We start from the raw sequence: 18,281 nt of genomic DNA, 5'->3' as shown, positions 1-18,281 counted from the left end.
TCAGGCTTGTTAGCAATCAGGGAAAGGCGAAGTAGAATAATACCACCAGGGAAGCCCCTAAGGCGTTAGTCTCTCAGTCATGTCTGACTCTTTTTGACCCCATGGACTACAGCCTGCCAGACTCCTCTGTCCATGGGATTCTCCAGGCAAGAGTACTGGAATGGGTTGGCATTGCCTTCTCCAGGGAATCTTTCTAACCCAGGGATTGAACCCATGTCTCCTGCATTGCAGGCAGATTCTTTACCATCTGAGCCACGAGGGAAGCCCAAATATCATTTAATACCCATCAGATTAGCTACAAAGTTACATGTTGGTAGAATCTAATGCTGCCCGGGACCTGGAACAATGGAAAATCTATTAGTAGGTGTGTTAATTGGTACACTCTTGGAGAGTAATCTAGCAATATCTAATAAAGTTGATGATGGATAGGGAGGCCTGGCGTGCTGCGGTTCATGGGGTCACAAAGAGTCAGACACGACTGAGCGACTGAACTGAACTGAATAAAGTTGAAGATGCAATTATCTTCAGCCTAGCAATACCGCTTTAGATGTATTTCCTACAGACATTCGTGCTTTATGTGCAAAGGAATGTGAACATGTATGTTTATAGCAATGTTATTGGAAATAACAAATAAAAAGATTACCAATGATGATAGTAATAATGACAGAGATATCATCTGGGTGCCTATCAGGAAAAGAATGATCAAAGGAAGTATATTACTGCATTGATCTATATGATCAATATGTGTGATCTCAAAAACAATGCTGGGTTTAAGAAAAACAGCTACACAATAATAAATGTAGTATTAAAACACCTAGGAAGTTTAAAACATGCAGAGCAACACATAGGCACAAGGAATATAAAAACACTCATGTGAGAGAGAAATGGTTGATTGAAAACAAAAAATACAAAACAGTATGTTTTATTTCTTTTACACCAAAAAGAAAAGAGGAAGAAAACATGGCAAAATGTTTTAATTTGACAAAGCTGGGTGGTAAGTCTAAGGGGATTTGTTATAATGTTCCTTGTATTTTTCTATGTGATTAATATATTTTCTAATCAACACAATACTAATGGTATGTATAGTGTGCCTGGGCACATCATCTCAGGCTCCAAAAGTGATTGTTTCCTTCTCTTCCCGTGGCTGGAAGCTGGTGTATGAAGCACCCAGGGATTACCCTCTTATCCTTAGCCCAAGGCAGCCCTGGAATACTCGGGCTGTTCCTGAGCCAGAGGCATCCTAGGTGGTCCCCCCCACCGTGTCTCCCAGCTTAGTCAATCTGGGTGGCAGATTTAGAACTACATCCTTCTCAGCACAGAATTTTAAGTGCTGAGGCAGCTTCTAGCTTGTAGAAAAGCCTGTGGCAGGAAGATGCAACACCACATTCCTCGTTAAATTAGGGCTGCTTGTCACATTCTTCCCAGATTCCCATTTTGTAGATGAAGAAATGGATGATCAGAGAAGGAGGCATGGCTTGCCCATGATGAGTAAGTCAGTCGTGGTGTTTAAGAGGATGTGTGTCTCTCCTGACTTCTAGAACTTTCCAACTAGTCTTTGTATGCAGATGCTACATGATTCAAAAACTTGATCTCTTCACCTCTGCTGTCTTCTCTGGTTTGTCACAGCCGGGGTCTTCACCTCCAGAGAGCAGAGTCTTGGGATGGAATTAGACAGACAGACTTGCTTAAGTTTCTGTCCTGTGACAAAAGCAGTGTGACTGCGGGCAGGTAGCTTAACCTCTCTAGGTGTTTGTCTCCTCATCTAAAAACTGTTCATGGTAAATATTCAAGGGACGGCTGTTTTGCTTCAATGATGTTATTCATATGAGGTGCCAGGCATAGTGCCTGGCATGTGATAAATACCCAACAAATGGAAACTACAATTGCTATAATTATTGCAGAAGCTAGGGTATCAAAAAAGTATAATACAGTTCAGTTACACAGGCTATAGAGAGAGAGTGTATGATAAATGGATGCTATAATATGGAAACAATAGGAGGTCGATACGGAGGAATCAAGAGGCTCAAAGAGAATTTCCTGGAGCAAGCAAAATGGGGTATTTCCATTGTGAGATGATGTCCCCTGCCCTCTTTCTCCTATTGTACTTTTGTAGTTCTCATTTTATCTTCACAGTGGTATGGGACAAGAATCATACGTCTTAATTAAAAGGTAGGAAAACAGGCTGAGAGGAAGAAAGTGACTTGCTTGTAGATTTCAGAAGGGTTTTTAATTGACCTGTCATGATACTACTTACACACCAACATTTTAAGAAATTGACATTTTTGCCAAAAGCTAGGTCATGGTGTGTTTAGACTCCTTAATAACATATATTTTCTTAAGATAGTGATTTTATAATCTATAACTAAATTTACTTTTAGGTTGTGCTTCAGATTTGATACACATCACCATCAATACATTTCTGGGGAAAAGGACTGAAAAGTCATACCACTTAGAAATGTCAGTGTTTTTATTTCTAATTGCCATAGATGCAAACCTAAGGCAGATGTGTCATTAGAGATATTTGTGAAACAATGATGGTTAAGCATAAAAACATTAAAAAAAAAAGTCATACCAAGGATTCAAAACAAGCCACCCTTCAAAACTAGCCAAACAATTTCATCATATTTAAATCCTGCCATTTAAACTTACTAGCTAAAAGCCTGAAATTAATCTGAGATGTGATGCATTAGTGATTGAATTCTGGTGGAGGTTAGCTTTCAAATAAACTGGCACTCAGAACTCTATGAGAGAAATCAGAAGTGATGAAACTGATTGTGTTTCAGATGAAGTGGTAAAATTTTAGTTTTAAACAAAGAGAAATAGGAAGTTTCAGGTGGAAGCGTGTTCCCATCACTGCCCTACATGGAGGGGTTTTGAGCTGGAGAGTAGCTTTGGATCTAAGAATATTCTGATGGTGCTGGCGAGGCTGGAAAGGGGAGATGCTCGAGGCAAGAGGGGAGCCAGAGCTGTCAAGGTTGGGATGTATGTGGTAGCAAGGACGCACAGGAAAGACATGGAAACTGTTGGATGGGCTTGTTGACAAGGCTTAGGGTCTGCTTGGATGTGGGAGACTCAGGAGGGGAAGGGGTTCCAGTGGCAGCATTAAGACTTTCCAGATGGTTTTCAGAGCAGCTGAAAGGAACAAGCTGACATAAATGTCCTACTTTTAGGCCAACCGTGAAATAGGTCCTAACCTCCAGCAAAGCCTTCAGAAGCCATAACCTGTCCTTCTCAAAAAATTCTCTTCTACCTTAGAAGAGAAGAAGAGAAGTCGCTCTGTCGTGTCCGGCTCTTTGCGACCCCATGGACTGTAGCCCACCAGGCTCCTCGGTCCTTGGGATTTCCCACGCATGAATACTGGAGTGGGTTGCCATTTCCTTCTCTAGGGGATCTTCCTGACCCAGGGATTGAACGCGGGTCTCCCACATTGTAGGCAGACACTTTACCGTCCAAGCTACCAGGGAAGCTCTTCTACCATAGGCTCTTGAGAAAAGAGCCCTGATTTAGCACTATTGTGACTTTAACTTGGAGAAAATATAGTTTTATCACAAGAATTCTTAAGTGGAGAAATATCATCTTTTTCATAGCATTTTTGCCATGATTTCCCTTCTCTACCTTTTAATGAAGGGAATGGCTTCTAATTACCTTTGTGAAAACTTGTGATAACAACCCCTGCCTCAAAGAGCCACTCTCAGGCTTCTGAGAGATAATCATGCATGTGCCATGCATGCACTGTTTAGAAGGAGGGTATTAAGGTTTCTCTGCCCATCAGATACTTTCTGTGTAACGCCTGCAGGTAATAAGAAGGACAGTGGTGGAAGTTACTGGGGAATCAATTTTGCCCCAGGGCAAAGACAAACCTGGGATCCAGAAATTTCAAAACTTGAAACAGCCACCTAGAGAGAGAGAAAGAGAGAGAGCCACATGCCCTGAGGGTGTTCTAGCCAAGCACTGTGGCAGAAAAGAGAGTTTCCATCGAACCATGACGCATAGAATAGATGATGGTTTTTTTCATCTTCATGGGTTTACCAAACCAAGTTTATATATAGTTATCTGTCTCTCCATTCCTTCAGGTAAAGAGAGCACAGCAAAACTCTCAGTGGATGAGAATGTTGATAATTTAGCTTTAAGAGTAACAGGTTAACATTAGTTAACTATTTATCGTTGGCTGGACACATAGGTGCTTTATGTGCCCTCACGTTCAACCTGTGGGAAAATGCTGTGAAACCAGGCTTCTGACTAATTTGAAATAGGCTCAGAGCACTGGAACCCCCGCCTATGACTTCTCAGCGAGCAAGAGAGGAAGCCAGGATGGACACATGTATCTGCTCACCTCCAAGTGGTGTTTGCTGAGATGGAGGAGGAGGGGGAGGGGAGGAGCCCAGGCAAGGTGGGGGAGAAAGCAGCCACAAATATCAGCAGAGCCCCTAAATATCATCAGGCATAAATCATTTGGATGCACACCATGAATGAAAAAGCACAAGATAGAGACGTATTCTTCACAGTCTCACGCGTTTCCACCCAAGTGCGCCATCTGCTTCAGACAGTGACCATATGCCCCCAGTAGCCTGGGAGGTAGCCTGTAGAAATTTTTTTTTTTTTTTTAATTTTATTCCCTAATTGGGCCATACTTGTTTAATGTAAAACATACCTCCATATTTTTTATTTTTATTTTTTTTAATTTTATTGATTTGGCTGTGTCGAGCCTTAGTTGTGGCATGCCGGATCTTTGCCCTTACCCTAACCCTAACCCATCATGTGGAATCTTTTGTTTGTAGCACATGCACTTTCTAGTTGTGCTGAGTGGGCTTCAAAGTGCACAGGATCAGTAGTTGCTGTGTGTGAACCTAGGTGCCCTGGGGCCTGTGGGAGCTTAGTTCCCTGACCAGGTATTGCAAGGCGGATTCTTAGCCACTGGACCTCCAGGAAGCCCCAGCCTCCATATTTCAAAGCAAAATAAATGTACAATAGAGCACATGTCATCTTTATCTCGGGCCTTCATGCATCTCCTGGGAAAGCCATTCTTCCCCCTGCCCCAATATTCCAGTTTCAGAAGCACTGTCTGAAAATGTATACATTCACTGATCTAGAGGTGGTTCAAATATCCAATAAACTTTTACAAAAGCCTCTAATTATATCAACAAATTAGCATTCCAGAGGTTTACAAGGCAACCACTATTCATACAGTTATACATATAATATCTCAAGATTTTTATGCATTTTGCCTACTTAGTTTTCATTGGCAGAGTGCGGCTGGAATCTCCAGGGACTTCTGGTCTACCCTCAATATGCTTAACCTGCTCCAGCAGTGCTGAAACGAGCTCTCTCTTGGGTCATAAGTCCAGCATTCGCAGAAGGGTTGTGTTCTTCGGCAGCCTCCTTCAGCGCTCATAAACTCTAGCTCCTCATTGTGTTGAGAGTCAGGAGGTACTGTCTGTTGTCTCTGCACCTGTTATCTTATTGGCCTTATCCAAACAGCCCCAGCCCGAGCAGCAGCTGAAACAACAGATGGGCAGGGGGACTTGAGATTTTTTGACACCATCCTTTTGTTTATGAATCCCCCCTCACCCCAACTCTGGAATCTGATAGGAATTCTCTTCATTACCATTTTGTGCTTTCTTTTTTCCCATGGCACATTTTTATCATTAAAAAGTAATTAATTGGTGCAGAGGGAGATGGAAGAGAAGAATAACATTTCCCTTTGAAAATGGTCAGAAAGGAAATGGGGGTGGTGATTTGGTCATGTGGATAAATATATCTTTGCCCTGGAAGATAATTGCCAGTATCCAGGTTCCTTCCATGGCAGGGAGTTCAAGTAAGGAGCTGAGAAGAGATAAGAGGGGAGGAAGGTGATCTGGTATAAGGTTGAGTGCCAGGAAAGTGGAACAGGTATTGCTCTGGGGCGGGGGGGGGGGGGGGGGGTCTTGAGAGCAGAGGAGAGATGCAATCTAGGTAAACTGGAAATCTAGCAGGAACCAAAGGCTGGAATTGTAATTGCAGGACAAGATTTCCCTTTGCAAGGAGTGAAATTGTTCAAGCAGACCTGAACTAGGAATTAGGAAGGCAGAGTGCAGGATATAATTTAATGCCGTATGGTTGTAAGCAAGTTGCTTAATCTCCTTATGCCTCAGATTCAGCATCTGTAAAATAAACATGAAACTACTAGTATACATGTAGTGTTGTTTTGATTCTCAAATGAGAAAACACACAGAAAGTGCTTAGCCCCAGGCTTGACATTCATTTAATAGCTGCTGCTATTATTATTATTTTAGTCAAGAGTGAGAGGCACAGTGCGGAGCAAGTGGCAGGGAGATGGATAGTCACTGGATGTGAACCGTAAGGAAAGGACTTGCTTGCTTATGTGGGGGTTCCGCTCGGATCTTAAAATAAGGGCAGTGGAGCAGACAGTGCCCGCAGAACCCCACATGGCGCTTTCCCACCTCTGTGCTTTTACTCATCCCATTTATTTTTCCTAGATGGCATTCTCCAAGACATCTTCGTTATGGGCCATATACCATCTAATTCTTATCCACCAGGATTATTCTAAAGATTAAACTAAAAATAAAAAGTGCTCAGTCATTCAGTCATGTCCAACTCTTGGCGGCCCCGTGGACTATAGCCCACGAGGCTCTTCTGTTGATGGAATTTTCCAGGCAGGAGTACTGGAGTAGTTGCCACTTTCTATCCAGCCAGGGATCGAACTCACATCTCTCGTGTCTCCTGCATTGGCAGGCAGATTCTTTACCGTTAGCGCCACCTGGTAATATCCGTGGTCATATGTCAGTTGATGCCTCATTTTAGTATAGCTCATCATAAGTGGGAGCGTGGCTTAATCACGGTAGACATGAAAAATTACTGGATAACTAACTTATGTGTGGATTCTAACATGTGACACAGATGAACATATCAAGAAAACAGAAACAGACTCATAGACATAGAGAACATTCTTGTGGTCGCCAAAGGAGAGTGGGATGGGGGAGGCAAGGATTGCAAACTTGGGACTATCAGATGCCAACTAGTATGTATAGGATGAATGAACACCAAGGTCCTACTATATAGCACAGGGAACTATATTCAATCTCCTGTAACAAACCATAACAGAAAAGAATAAGAAAAAGAATGTGTGTCTGTGTACAAAGGAGTCACTTTTGCTGTGCAACAGAAATTAATATAACATTGTAAATCAACTATGCTTCAATAAAATTTCTAAAAAACAAATAACAATTATTGAATAATTAAATATGCGGGTGGTATCAAAAACAAGCCAGACTAGTAGAAATGTACTCAAGAGGGTCCATTTTGTCTGTCCCCAGCCTTGCATCTGCATAGTTGATAGTCTTATGTTTTTATGTTTTCCAGAGATGTCCGTCTTGGCAGTGTGTACCAGTATTGGGTCATCGCTATTTCAGGAAATGAAGAGAGTGAGCCGTCACCTGCTGCCACATACATCCACGGAAGTGGGTACTGTGGTGATGGCATCATTCAGAGGTAAGTAGGTGTAGCTACAGACAGGGCGGGAGGCAATGCTAATTAGGCCAGAAGGTGGTCGGGGTGCCAAAGAGAAGCGCTTATGGGCTACCCTTCAGGGTGTGAGCTGTGAGGGAGCCCCAGCAATCTGCAAGTCGATTTGTCTGCAAGTAGTTGGCAGGCCTCAGAAGAAAAGCTGTGACTCTTTTTTTGAGCAAACACGTTTCTCAAGTGTGTAGTAATGTAAGATTTCCACAGGGCCACCATTCCGTACTGACTGCCACGGTGCTCTTGTTCCTCATTGTTTCCTGTGAGCTACAAAGATTCTGTTAGTTTTTTCCACCTCAGTCCACATTCAGTTAACAGGACACAGGGCACCTACGTGAGAACACTTCCACATTCTTTGCTGGTTACCGTTTACACTTATTAAAACTGAGTGTATTTATTATTTCTATTGTGTTATATCAACAATTTACAAAATGGGTCAGTCTCATAGAAACAGCAAAATATTTCAACTCTTCTGTAATGTTGAAACCATAAATAGTAAGCAGCCCTCTAGAGTGAACATTGAATATGACTTTTAAGTACAGGAGGCAAATGAATCGGTAAGTGTAAAGATTCCACATGAGCAGCCAAAAGAAAGGATAAGTGTGATTAGAAGATACAAAGCTGTGTGTCTAGAAAATGGATTTTATCGGATCATCAGTCCATTCATCCCCTGTCCACAGGGCAAGATGTTACGCAACTGAGAAAGAGTGGCGAGAAGCCATCAAGACTTTTGCATTGTTGGGAAAAAAAAATGAAATCTTTGGGTTTTTTTTTTTTCCCTCCAGAGTAAGCATAAAAATGTCTTGTCACTGAGTTAAATAGTTTTGGCCCTCAAGATGAAAAAGAGACCAAGGATCATTCACAAACTCCTTATTGCTAAATCTGTGTTCTTTCTTGCAATCACAGTTGCAAATCACACTATTGCTAAGGGACTTTTTAAAACTATTGGCAGATTTAATAATAAACGTTACATATGGAGATGACACAACGTGCTATTGGCAAAATTCCATCATTAAATGGCACCATTGGGTGTCACAGAGTATCTGTACACCGTGGGATTGCAATTACTATTTCTGTAGGGGGAGGGGCACTTTAAAGGGAATTTGTTTCACTGATGTGCAGAACATGAATTCGATTCATAGGTATAGTTCATATAATGAAAGAAAAGGGCTCAATGGCTGTTTCCTTGGTTTATCATTGACACTCGTGCTAGAGGTCAGGAGCAATTTAATTGGATGCTCATGATTTTGTGGTGTGTGATATACACTGGAAAGCTGCTGTGGAATGGAAGGACCAGCTAGGAGCACAGCTAGGATGATGCAGCGATGCAGAGGAAGAGTGTGTCCATGAATACACATTTGCACAGACACCCACTACTGGCCAGCAGTTTGCCTTCGGATCATGGCTTAGCACTGAAGGGAAAAGCAGATGTCGAGAGTATGATCGGATGCGGCCAGTGAGCCACATCTGCCCAACTTATTGTGCAAAAGGATAGCCGTATGTGCAAGACACTGCTCCCCTAAAACCCTGAAATAAACCAGCTGCTACAAGCAGGGTACTAAGTCAAGTTTTTGAAATAATGAATGACTTTTTTTGTTTTTTCTTTACTGTTAACACTGATAAAGACCAGTATTGAATATTTGTGCAATTTCAAGTGATTTGCTGAAGTGATGTAGCTCAGGAATATATATATATATATATGTGTGTATATGTATGTATGTATGTATGTATGTATGTATCCATGTCTTAAACGTCCTGCACCTATAATTTCAAAGCTGAATTATCTAGATTTCAATACAGAGAGGGGTAATAAGGATTTTTAAGTGTTGAATTATGATGCAAACCACCTGATTGCCAAGAAGTTGACTCCTCAAGCATACAAAATAAAACTCCACACTTGTCAGAGATTGACATTGATGGTGTGCTATTGCCTGCATTTAAGATCCTCATCCAGGTGCAACAATCCAACATGAACATGTGGTTTCAGGCGCTTAATGTAACAAAATTGGGCAAAGGGAAGATACTGTTTCCTTCCACATGAAGACATCTACTTCTAGCTTTTGCTACAGCTGTTTTCTGATAGAACCCTGAGCAAGTGAACAAGATCATCTCCAGGGAAAGTGCTGCATCTTTTGTGGGTCCAAGATTAAGCTACATATCCAGAACATCCAGGAAACAGTCATGGTCATTGCCAACAACCCATAATTGTGACTTGGGATTTTTTAATTTAGCAAGAGGAATAAAAAAGAAACTCAACTATGTGTAGGAACTGGTCTACAATTCTGTCTATCCATTTTGGAATCAGATATAGATAGAGCTTCCTTGATGCCTCAGGTGGTAAAGAATCTGCCTACAGTGCAGGAGACCTGAGTTCAATCCCTGGGTTGGGAAGATCCCCTGGAATAGGAAATGGCAACCTACTCACTATTCTTGCTTGGAGAATCCCATGGACAGAGGAGTCTGGCAGGCTACAGTCCATGGGATCTCAAAGAGTCAGACAGGACTGAATGACTAACACTTTTACTTTTCAGAGATATACTGATAAAACGTTGCAAGCAATATCATCACTGACCTAATACTGCTGGTAGTAGTAGTAATTTAAATATCATTCTGAGCAAGGTTTTTAAGAATTTTATACCTAGGATTAATAACCTTCATAGACGTCAAATAGGTATTGAATTACCTGCAGGTACCAAACAGTTGCATTCAGTTTTCTACCAACTATGTCAACAACTGTTTGGTACCTAACCTAAGCAAAAAAAAAAAAAAAAAAGAAAAAAAAAACTTCGAGGGTGAGAAGGACTGTTATCTTCACTAACTGGATTTTTCATGGGATGATACATGCTAATTTGCTGTATAAATGCAAAGGAATTTACGAAGAAATACAGATAGACTCAACACTCAGTGAGGTCCCTGATGAAAAAAAAGCAGTGGATGACTGTTATAATGATAATTATAAATACTTATTGAGACTCTACTAGGCAGGAGGCACTGTGCTACACTATAACCCCCTTGGGTCCTTGCAACAAACATGTGAGATAGGCCTTATTACCTTACTTCATGGAAGAGACACCTTGCCCCCAAAGATTAAAATGGTTTTCTGAAGCTTACATACTCAGTAAGGAGCAGAACCAAGATGTAGACCTAGGACCCACATTTTTATCTGGATTTCCCATTGCCTTGCGGTGACTGATGGCGCTGCAGAACTAACAAGTGAAGGGATAGCTCCCTGCTATCTCCTCTTTCCCAGACACTGTGCCAGGCGTCAGGGTGCTAGGATGACAAAGCCTCTGTCACATCCTTTGACTTCCTAAAGCCTAGGGCGGGGTGCTCTCAAGTAACAGGCAAAGGTGGTTGATCTGACAAGCGCTGTGATAGATGGAGCCCCTCGTCTCTGGACTCAGAGAAGATGGCCACCCACTCTAGCCTGGGAGGTCAAAGAAGGTTTCTCAGAGCTTATCTATCTAATGATAGATCTGGCATGCCTAGAAGGTATTTGTGGTGACCCTAATGTTTTGCTTAAACCAATAGAACATACTGTTTGGGTGGTGAGGAAAGGAGGGTTAGAAGTGTTCTTTGTGGCTTTAGGGAAACCAGCCCAGGTTAAAAAAAAAAAAAAAATCTCTCCCCAGATAACCTATGAAATAGTTAAGAATCACAAGGCCATCACTGATTTCCAGTGTGTAAGATTTGCTTGAATATGGGCCCAGCTTGGAATATAGAATTCCTTGCTAATGGCTTTGCAAGCAGGAGAGAAGTGAGGGGCTCTTCAAAGATCAATGCAATGTCCTAGTCATGGTAAGCACTGATTACAAGGCCCCATACTGGTAACTCTGACACTTCCTAAAAGCAACAAATGTTTCCCCGTTTTAATTGCCGGGGTGAAAGGCAAAGTCTGAGGCCCCTCCCAGGCCGGGACTCCCAGCCGGTCTCTGGGGAAAGAGGGACAACTGCCACAGCCTCTACGGAGACATCCCAGGACAGGTGGGTGGGCGTGGGGACTGTGGCTGACCGTCCGCTGTGTGCGGCAAACCTGGCCCGCCACCTTAAGTTACCTTCCATGTTTGCGCCGACACTAAGGAGCAGGTGTAATTATCTCCATTTTAACCCACGAGAAAACAGACTCAACACCCAGAAGAGCACCATTCAGGGGATTTTTCTATAATAGTGGAAGTACATTCTGTGCTCTCTGATCCAGTTGCCACTCGCTCCATCCAGCTATTGAGGACTTGAAATGTGCTTACTGTGGCTAAACAATGGAAAGTTTGTTTTCAATTTTTGTTGATGTAAATTGTCAAAGATAAAAAGATCAGAGGGAGATTAACCAGCGGTCCCCCACCTTTTTGGCACTGGGAACAGGTTTCTTGGAAGACACTTTTTCCATGGACTGGGGAGATGGGAGATGGTTTAGGGATAACGCAAGCTCATTACATTTATTGTGTGCTTTATTTCTATTATTATTGCATCAACTCCACCTCAAGTCATCAGGCATTAGGTGCCAGAGTTTGGAGAGCCCTACTAAGGGACTTGTCCAAAGTCACACAATTAGTTGGGAACACGGGGCTCTAAACCCAAGTTTCTGTGACTAAAGGGATGGGAATTTTCCAGAAAGTGGTAACACCTCCAGTCTTTCAGTTGTTAATCCTCTTTCTCTTCTAGATCCAATTCAGAGAATGTGGCTCATTTTCTGCCCATCCTAACAACTGCAAAATCATCCTTCAGTGATGGAAATAATTCCTTAAAAAGTACGGGGAGGCGTTTTTATTTCCTAGCAGTGTAGGTCCCAGGCCTTAGAGTTCTTGTTACCATGAAATGACACAGCCAATAGAGAAGGCGGTGTTCTCTGATCTAATAAAGATCAGATACCTGAGTGTGTGTTGGAGGCAAAACTACCCTTACGTGCACTGGGGTTATGACCGAGGGCCGGAGCGGGGCACAATGAAGAACAGCATTCATACCTTGCTGCTACTGCTGCTAGGTCACTTCAGTCGTGTCCGACTCTGTGCGACCCCATCCCTGGGATTCTCCAGGCAAGGACACTGGAGTGGGCTGCCATTTCCTTCTCCAATGCATAAAAGTGAAAAGTGAAAGTGAAGTCGCTCAGTCATGTCTAACTCGTCGCAACCCCATGGACTGCAGCCTACCAGGCTCTGCTGTCCATGGGATTTTCTAGGCAAGAATACTGGAGTGGGGTGCCATTGCCTTCGAAACCCCAAAACTCCCTTCAATCCCCCATCTTAGAGTGGAAGTGCGATTTTCCAGACACAGTAGCAAAGTCTGGTTCATTGATTCATCCTCTTCTTCCTCCCCTCTGACTTACTAACTTAACAGAGGAGATCTCAGCGAATGAGTCTGAAGCAGGAATTCTACTTTGCCATCAGAAACACCCAGTAAGACAAACATAAGGACCTCACAAATTTACCTTGCACGCACCTCGTTTGGAAGAAACAGAAACTCAGACAGGGGAAGAAGGGACTTGCCCGAGACCAAATGTTCCTAGCCCCCAGCAGGCTTTTCCATGTCCCGTTGGGTTTCTGAAGCTGATGTGACAAATTTTCCTTCTGTATCCGTTCTGCAGAAGCCAAGGTGAAGAGTGTGATGACATGAATAAGATCAATGGGGATGGCTGCTCCCTCTTCTGTCGGCAGGAAGTCTCCTTCAACTGTATTGGTAAGTCTGCCCTTTCTCTGGGCCTCGCTGAAGAAGTGGATGGTGCCGGATGGCTGGTCAGTTAGAAGAATAGCAATGGTTATAACTAAATGATGATTCACTCCTTTCTATTACGCATATGTATTGAGTGCCTCCTGGGAGCCAGACACTGTTTTAGGCACTAGTGAGCACAGCCAATGAAACCAGACAGACAGAGGGCAGGCATTCTGCCCTCCTGGAGCGTATGTTCTCATAGGTGGTAAGGTGGTAATGGATAACCCTTCTGATCTAGCTTCATCTTACACTGACTGCTCTTCTTCATGCCAGCTGTCTGGGATGGTTATTATTTGTGTAGATGTTTAAGGCTTTTATTCTTCCTTTAGAGATGAGAAAAACACAGAAGCCAGAGAGCTTGTGAAACGTGTCCAGAGTCACACAGGTTAGGCTTGAAGACAGAACCAGGACTTGGACCTGATCTTGTCTGATTCTTGCACACAAGCTCAGTTCATTCCTCCACGGCCTCCAGCCAGGATCCAGGCTCTCTGACTTGAGGAAGAGGAATCGCAGACCAGCCCGTGTTTAGAAAGCAAATGTCCTTTTCCCACCTTCACGGAGTCAGATGGGAAATTTGTTTTCCTCCGCCTTCTCCAGGAGTCTGGTTGGTTATGTTGTTTTAGCCCCACTTGGGAGGCCCCTGGTCAGCCTGGGGGTGGGGGGCTGGTAAACAGACAAGGGTTGGGGGGCAGGGATGGAATTTTGAGCTGGCCCAGATGAGATCATTCTTCCTTTAAGATGCAAATCGATACCTGAAGATCAAAGGTCCCCTGGCTAATCCCCTGGGCTGGAGGTGAAAACTAATCACAATTCATTTGCAAGTACAAAAGACAGAGGTGCTCCATCTAAGGAAAGGAGGAAGCCCTCGGTGGGAAGATTTCTCTCTGAAAGGCAGTTTTCTTGGAGGACTGGAGGGGAGGAAATGTCATTGGTTCTTCTCTTTGCAGCACCTCACAGGCAGCTTTTAGACCTCCCTCCTCCTGGCATGCTGTGAGCTCTTTACCACATATCGTTTACGGTGTGTTCCATTCTCAAACACGTTTATTGACCACTTACTGTCTCCTTGACACCAAGTGAGGGCTGAGCAACACAATAGAGGCGCCCCACACCTGTTCGTAGATGGAAGAAAAGGAAGATACGGAGGCGGGAAGGACAGCAGAGTTTCCAGGCAGGGACGTCGGTTTTTAAAGTGCAGATTTTTTTCCCTCTCTCTCTGTTGATTTGAGTATGATTCATAATAAAATCTTGATATGAACCTAGTGGTCTTGTAGAAAGAGCCTTGGATTAAATGTCAGAAAACCAGGCACTCTGGTCCCAGCGATGCTGAGAACATGTTAGTTGAAACTGGCCAAGTCACCTCCCTAGTCTGGACTTCTGACTGACCTCCCATAAATTGAAAGGATTATATTAGGTGGTCTCTAAAAGCCTTACCTGCACTTCTGCTGTGTGGTTTCCAAAGTGTGTGACTATTTCTCATAATCGTGAGCTCTGCTCGAACCATCTCTCACCATGGACATCATCCTCATGACACCCAGGAGTACACTCAGATCCTGCTGGACGATGTCCACCCATTTTACTAGCATTAAGATGGCGTGTGGCTTAAGGGCTTCTGGCCAGAGTTAGAACGTGGTGAAGTTAGGATGGTAGGGTCTGTGGAACAGGTCTGCAAGTTACAGTCCATGAGCTGGAACTGGTCTACTGCCTGTATTTGTAAATAAAGTTTTCTAGAATGTATCAGGGGCCTCCCTGGTGGTTCAGACTATAAAGAGTCCTCCTGTAACGTGGGAGACCTGAGTTTGATCCCTGGGTTGGGTAGATCCCCTGGAGAAGGAAATGGCAACCCACTCCAGTATTCTTGCCTGGAGAATCCCATGGACAGAGGAGCCTGGCAGGCTACAGCAGTCCACGGGGTCGCGAAGAGTCGGACACGACTGAGCGAATAACCCAGAATGCAATAATACAGGATGCTCAGTCATGTCCTTGTGACCCCATAGACTGTAGCCCGCCAGCCTCCTCTGTCCATGGAATTCTCTAGACAAGAATACTGGAGTGGGTGGCCATGCCCTCCTCCAGGGGATCTTCCAGACCCAGGGATCAAACCCATGTCTCTTGCATCTCCTGCGTCGGTAGATGGATTCTGAACCACCTGGGAAGTGCTAGAACACAGTGCACCCGTCTTTCATTATCTGTGGCTGCTTTTTTGCTGCAACCATAGAGCTGAGTAGTTGCAACAGGGACCCCAGGGGCTGAAGAGCCTAAAATATTTATTTGGCTCATTACAGATGACATTTCTTGGTCCACAGATTTTGGGTCTCTGATATTATTGGTTGCTAGAGACTAGTGCAAAGAGGAGATGAACATTATGGCATGGTTCACCATTTCTTAGAAAAAAATAACTGCATTTTATACCTACAGAAGTGGGGCCTGGGAGACTCAGAGTCGGGTCCTCTCTTGCTTTACCTCTAGAGGCATTGCTTCCCCACCTACACTTTGGCCCAAGTAACTGGAATAGACCCTGATTTTCAAGCTGTGTTCACTGAAATGCTTAAGAGGGGTAAGAGTGAAGATGAGGACGTTACCAAGAGGATGAGACTTGGAACCTCCGGATCTAGTTTATCTTGTTATTTTTTTTAAGAATTTATTTATTTATCTTTTTATGGTCTCACTAGGCCTTTGTTGCTGCGTGCAGACGTTTTCTGTTTGTGGCGAGCGGGGGCTCCTCATGACAGTGGCCTCTTTTGTTGCAGAGCACAGGCTCCAGGCATGCGGGCTTCGGGCAGCACGTGGACTCAGGAGTTGTGGCTCATGGGCCTAGTTGCCCCTTGGCCTGTGGAATCTTCCCGGACCAAGGGAATCCGTGTCCCCTGCATTGGCAGATGGATTCTTAGCCACAGTACCACCAGAGAAGGCCCTCGATCTGCTTCCCATACGTTTATTCCCCAGTAGATCCTAAATGTTCTGCTGTTGCTGATGACATGTATTGAACACCTATCATATGCCAGACACATTTCTAAAGTGTCATTCTCCTAAGAACTCTTTCAAGTACCCTTCATTTACAAACCAGGATGCTGAGGCGTGGGGAGGTGAACTAAGGATATGCAGTCAAGTGGTAGAGCTGGGACTTTCACCCAGAGAGTCTGACTCTAGGGCTCATGGTGAGGAGCTTCCTGCAAAATATTTTTTTTACCAGACAGCTCTTGGTCTGGTAGAGCTTTGGGAGTGTAAGCAAGGAACATACTGCTGGGGAACAGTTCACTTAGTGAATTAATGGAATGGAATACAGAACTGTCAGTGGTGTGGACGGCGTCCAGGGAAGGCTCTGCGTTCCCCCTGCCTGTTGACTGTGGCTGTGTAAGAGGAGGCACCTCAGTTAGTCACCCCCACCTCACCATGTAGGAGTCCATCCTAGGCACTCCGAGGGACAGGACATTCCAGGAAGAAAGGAGTCTGTCCAGAGATCCCGGCGCCTAGGAACTACATTCCAAGAACAGACTCCATGGCTTTAGAGGAAGAAAAACATCTTCCTCTAAGAAGAATAACAGAAAAACAGACAGTGAATCTGTGGCTCCCAAAAGATCCAGCTCAGATGAGTCAGAGAAATGGGACTGGAATGTGGGAGGCGTTGCTTGGGTGGATGTTGTTCTCATCATGACACATGTCAAGACGCTGGTCAAGGTGTTAGCCAGGAGAACAGGCTTGAATGAGACTTAACTTGGGTTGACACCATGGCTTAGACATGTGGCCTTGGCTGAGCTTCAGTGTTCTCATCCAGAAAATGGGAGCAGGCCTGGGACTTCATTGCGGAAGATGTTTACCAATATTTGTGGACACATTATTTCAATCCCTTTCCCAGATTTAGGAAAGAACTCTCCTTGTTGTAATAATAGTGAGGCAGAGCTGCACCACAGAAGCTGGTAATGCAGAGACTTCCCTGGCGGTCTAGTGGTTAAGACTCTGCATTCCAGTGCAGAGGGTGTGGGTCCAGTCCCTGCTGGAGAAGCTAAGATCCCATATGCCTAGTGGCAGGGAAACCAAAAGATGAAACAGAAGCAACAGAGTAACACATTCAATAAAGACTTAATAAAAAAGAAAAGAAGTTAGTAATGGCAGCACCTCTGACCCCCAGTCCTCCTTGTAACTGAATGTGGGCATGTGACCTACCCTCTCCCCTGATCACCAATCAGACACATCAGCCCGAGGATGAATCAGAAGACATAGGGACTCTGATTCATCAAAGCAAACCCATTTGATGAAGATGGTAAAGTGGCCACAACCCACGTGTTTCCAAAGTACCTCTGACAGCACCCAGCAGTCGTGCGGAGATGACTTTGTGCAGCCACAGCTCTGAGATGTCTTCGCAAGAACAGTCCTGGGGCTTCCCCGTGAGCTCAAAATCAGCCTTCAGAACACTCTCCAGCCCTCCCAGGGAGTCTTCCATCAGTACCCAATATTCTTTGAATAGATAATTCTTGTTTGCTTGTTTTGCCTGACTTGGCCAAAGTTGGTTTCTGCTGATTGTCGCTTAGAAGCCCTACTGAATGTTGTTGTCATCAGATGCGGTGAGGTCCAGCCCTGTTCCCAGCAAGTTGAATGTGTTTGGTGCACATTACCCAGTACTTCCCTCAGTGAGCGTTGGGATGGGGGTGAATATCTGCACCGCTCACCACGTGTGGGTACTCACCAGGCAGCCTGCCCTATGTCATGCACCTTTGTTTAAGGTGAGCCTGTGGGAGGTGTCTTACATCCAGATGAGGGATCTGAGACCTGCTAGGATGCCCGAAGGGGCTTCCCAGGTGGCGTCGTGGTAAAGAATCCGCCTGCCCATGCAGGAAACGCAGGTTCGATCCCTGGGTCGGGAAGATCTCCTGGAATAGGAAATGGCCACCTGCTCCAGTGTTTTTGCCTGAAAAAAACCCATGGACAGAGGATCCTGGTGGACTATAGTCCTTGGGGTTTTGTGAAGAGTTCTGACAAGACTGAGCCCAGAGCATACACACAGGATGCCTTCACTTGTCCAAGGTGACTCATCTCAAAGAACTGTGATTCTATCTCCAGACTAAGCA

The 18,281-nt window shown here is 44.3% G+C and overlaps 1 protein-coding gene across 1 annotated transcript in view; it reads left to right on the top strand.

Moving 5' to 3' along the window:
* PAPPA (pappalysin 1) overlaps positions 1-18,281 on the top strand; it is a 258,399-nt gene that overhangs the window by 107,047 nt on the left and 133,071 nt on the right. The window contains exons 8-9 of the mRNA XM_061163313.1: positions 7,360-7,488; positions 13,094-13,185. Coding sequence (XP_061019296.1) covers positions 7,360-7,488; positions 13,094-13,185 — 221 coding nt within the window. The remainder of the gene's footprint in view (positions 1-7,359; positions 7,489-13,093; positions 13,186-18,281) is intronic.

This window comes from Dama dama, chromosome 16, assembly GCF_033118175.1.
Source record: "Dama dama isolate Ldn47 chromosome 16, ASM3311817v1, whole genome shotgun sequence".
Lineage (NCBI taxonomy): Eukaryota > Metazoa > Chordata > Mammalia > Artiodactyla > Cervidae > Dama > Dama dama.
The sequence above is the reverse complement of the archived record's forward strand: the minus strand, read 5'-3'. Positions and strand labels throughout refer to the sequence as shown.